This window comes from Cricetulus griseus, chromosome 4 (genome assembly GCF_003668045.3).
Source record: "Cricetulus griseus strain 17A/GY chromosome 4, alternate assembly CriGri-PICRH-1.0, whole genome shotgun sequence".
In the NCBI taxonomy this organism is placed as follows: domain Eukaryota; kingdom Metazoa; phylum Chordata; class Mammalia; order Rodentia; family Cricetidae; genus Cricetulus; species Cricetulus griseus.
In genome coordinates, this window is record NC_048597.1 from 30,394,835 (window position 1) to 30,398,511 (window position 3,677).

Consider the following 3,677-nt stretch of genomic DNA (forward strand, 5'->3'; position numbering starts at 1 on the left):
GGATGCCTTATTGGTGTCCCTCCTTGCCGGTGGATCACATTGCGATGCTGGAGGAAGGGCGGAGGGGAAAAAGGGACACTTCCCTATTTCTCCTTGCTTAAGTATGAGTCTCCTTGCTATGTTACTTCCTGCCTGGATCGCCACTTCTCTACTACATTTCCCAGAATCCTCTATGACTCCTAGTCCCGTCTAACTTGCTGTCTCATTGGCCAAACAAGTACTTTATTCAATAATCAACAAGATAAACATGCAAAGACGTACATTCCCCATCACACGTACTCAAAAAGAAAGACCATTTTGTACTATATAGTTACCAAACCACAGAATTGTAATAGTATGAGGTAAAGGAGGCTGGTTTGCTTCTCCTAAAATACCTAGACATCATGATCGTCAGAAAGAAACATAGTGTATACAAATAGTGACTGACCAGGGGGCCTAGTAGCAGATGATGCAGATTCTCAGAATTTTGTATATGTTTGTAATGTGAATCTGTAATAATAATAAAAAAAACTTAAGTGTGCCTATTTGGTACAACATTTTACCAGTCATTTAGAATTTACCCAGGGTATGTTTTAAATTCATTCAAAGATTTTCTTAGATTTTTGTTTGTTTCTGTTTCCTGTCTTGCCCACCTGTCCACTCACTTGAAAATTTCTTACATCTTAATCTTTTAAAGATGTTGGCTGGAAAACAATTAGCTGTGAAAAAAATTACCATACTGTTTCATGTTTCCCATTTCCCTTCTTTATGCAGATTTCTATGGGAAGCCACTGCCTCCCCTGGCTGTGCGACAGAGACCTAATGGTGATGCTCCAGACATGATCTCATAACCAAGTCAGATGGGTTGGTCCTTTTAATATCAGCAAAGTGAACTGAGACCTTTCCCAAAAGTAGAAAAGCCCTGAACACTGATGACTGGGTAAGACAACCATAATTTCAGGGAGGAAAGGATACCCAAAAACTTGACCTGAACATTTACTTCTCCATGGCAGAAAGGAAACAAAAGGACCAGTAGCTGACAAGCATTTGGTCACATTAGCAAGATGTAGTGTTGATTCCTTGGTTTACACGTGCCTACTCTTGGACATTCTCCCAAAGGAAAACCTCCTCAGAAATGGAGCCAATGGACTCTGCATACCTGATTATTTAATAGTCTGTATTTCTATGCATTAAACATGTTTTGTAAGATACATGTACATGAAAAGGGAATCCTGGGAATTTATATCCTAAATTTTAACTATTTTTATATTTTTTCTAAAGCTTTTATTTGAATTTGCGATTATATTGATTGTGCACTTTTCTACAGATGCTTGCTTTAAACTGTCTGGATAGAAAGTTGATTTACATGAAATGTACAAGCAAGATGTGTTTAAATGGCTTGAGGTATGTTTTGTGATAACATTGTTTTTAAAATGTACACCCTATTTTGACACCATTTTAAAATAGTTGCTATTTAAAAAAGAATAGTTGCTATTTTATAAAGCAAGTTTTCAGATCTTTAATTCTACCCAATTACATGATTTGAAAGTAGTAACGGAGGAGAGAATTCAGTTCTGTTGTCACTGTTGGGTTTCCTTGGTGATGGTCTCAATAAATGTTAAGACATGTGAAATAACTTTAAGAAAAAATCCTAACCTTGTTTGAATTAGAAAAAAATATGTCCCACAAGACATTATTCAAAGCCCTAAAAGACCCAACTGAAGGACCGGACACTTTCAGAGCTCAGGTGCCCTCTGCTTGCCAGTCACCTGTGAGGAGCTCCACTGACTGGGTTGTTTCCATTCTTCCATGCCTTGAATTTAAAGGTCAGAAGACTGCAAAGGCTACTGCATGTCTCGAGAGTTCAGTTTTACAGCAGATACAGCCATTCAAATGTTGGCTCAAATCCCATGATAAAGAACTTATTGTAACATTACTTCTTAATTTGAAATGATAGCCCTCATTTTGCTCTTAAATGCCATTCATAAGGCTCTCCATTCATCTGTCCTTTACCAAAACTTCTAGAGATATATTTAGTAATGGATTCATAATGTAGTATTCAATTGAAAGCATGCCTTTGTCAAGGTGAAGATTACAAAGAACAATTCTCATGTCAACTTGTTAGGATTTGGTACCTTGTGTGACCATAGACATATTCTGGTTTCTGAAGGTAAGTCCAGCTAAGGTAGACTGATACGATTATTTGTCTGTTAAATGTTTATAATGCATTGTGTTCACATTTTAGCTCACTGGACCTGGGTCAATCAGGTCACATTGTTCTAGTGAGCACTGGTGGTGTTTCTGTGAGTTTGTGCATCTGCCTTGCACACTGAGGAAAAAGCATTTTAATTTCTATGCAAAACCCATATGCAGAATTAGTAGTTGACTCAGATATGACAGATCATAGGAACACAGGAGGCGAAACCTGAACTGATTTAGAGGCAAAAGGCTCATCCTTTTGATTCATTTTGTAATATTTAAAATCCCTTTTAAAACCAAACTCACACTTTTGCTATCTTTTAACATTCATCTGGTTTGAGAATAAAGATTTTTTAAAAAAAAAATTCTTGCTTTCTACCAGTGTTTACTGTAGAGTACAATAATTACCGACTATTTCATAAGAACAATTTTGAAATTGAATGTAACATAAACTGGGATCGATGTTTTCTATAATAGTATATGTTTTCTTAAAGCAGTGTAAAAATCCTTTAAAAGATGTTTTGTAAATCCTATTGGATTTTAACACTTTTATGCTTATTTTGTTATATTATACATTTTCATTCTTATTCATCATGGATTATAACGTATCACAATAAAAAATTATTTACACCAGTCTCTTTTCCTTTTCTGGTTTTAAATGATTTTATTTAGCTAAACTTTTTTTTTTTAATCATTATTGGGGAAAGAGTTAAATTGGTGGATTAAAGCAACTTTTTATATGAAAACTAAAGATCTGAGAAACAACGTGTGTGTGTGTGTGTGTGTGTGTGTGTGTGTGTGTCTGACGGGGGCGGGGGGGTATTGAATCCCTTGGAAATGGAGTTATAGATGTGGTAAGCTGCCATGTGAGCACTGGACTCAAACCCAGGAACTCTAGAAGAGCAACCAATGTTCTTAACTGCCAGACTGATGCCACCTCTCCAGCCCCATGCCATGTTTTCTTCAAGCAGAAAATTAAACATGGTAAATAACTAATGCATAACCTGTACGGTCAGGATATCTTTTAATAGGTAAATACCAACAAACAGGAAGACAGAGTGTGCCAAAGCAGCAAGGAAAGAGAGCGACCATGTGCTTTGTCTATCCCTTTAAAACCTCTCACACCTCACCCTGACATCACTGGTGGTCAGGGACACCTGTAGCCAGGCCTTAGGAGGCATGGTTACAGTGTCTCCCTACAAAACACTATTTGAATTAATGTTTAGAATTTACCAAAACTCTGAGTAGCTTAGAAAAGTTCACCTATAAAAAAACACCATTGAATGTTTTATTTTACTAAATGTTCTCCAGCTGAAAATATTTTGGGATCGCTAAGAGGGTAAGAGCACACGGTGTTCTTGCAGAAGAACCTGTGTCCTCAGCAGCCACACTGGGTAGCTCATTCCTGGCTGGAACTCTAACTGCAGTACATCTCTCTCCTACCCAGGGCCTTTGCGTTGTCATGCGCACCTCACCCAACCTATAATTAAACATCTTCA

At 37.2% G+C, this 3,677-nt stretch overlaps 1 protein-coding gene across 2 annotated transcripts in view; it reads left to right on the forward strand.

The window, feature by feature from the left end:
* Window positions 1–2,811, forward strand: part of Arl13b (ADP ribosylation factor like GTPase 13B) — a 59,482-nt gene extending 56,671 nt beyond the window's left edge. For both annotated transcript variants that reach the window (XM_027412437.2, XM_027412436.2), the window contains one exon: window positions 754–2,811. In XM_027412437.2, coding sequence (XP_027268238.1) covers window positions 754–830 — 77 coding nt within the window. In that variant the 3' untranslated portion in view covers window positions 831–2,811. The remainder of the gene's footprint in view (window positions 1–753) is intronic.
* The last annotated feature ends 866 nt before the right edge of the window (window positions 2,812–3,677 follow it).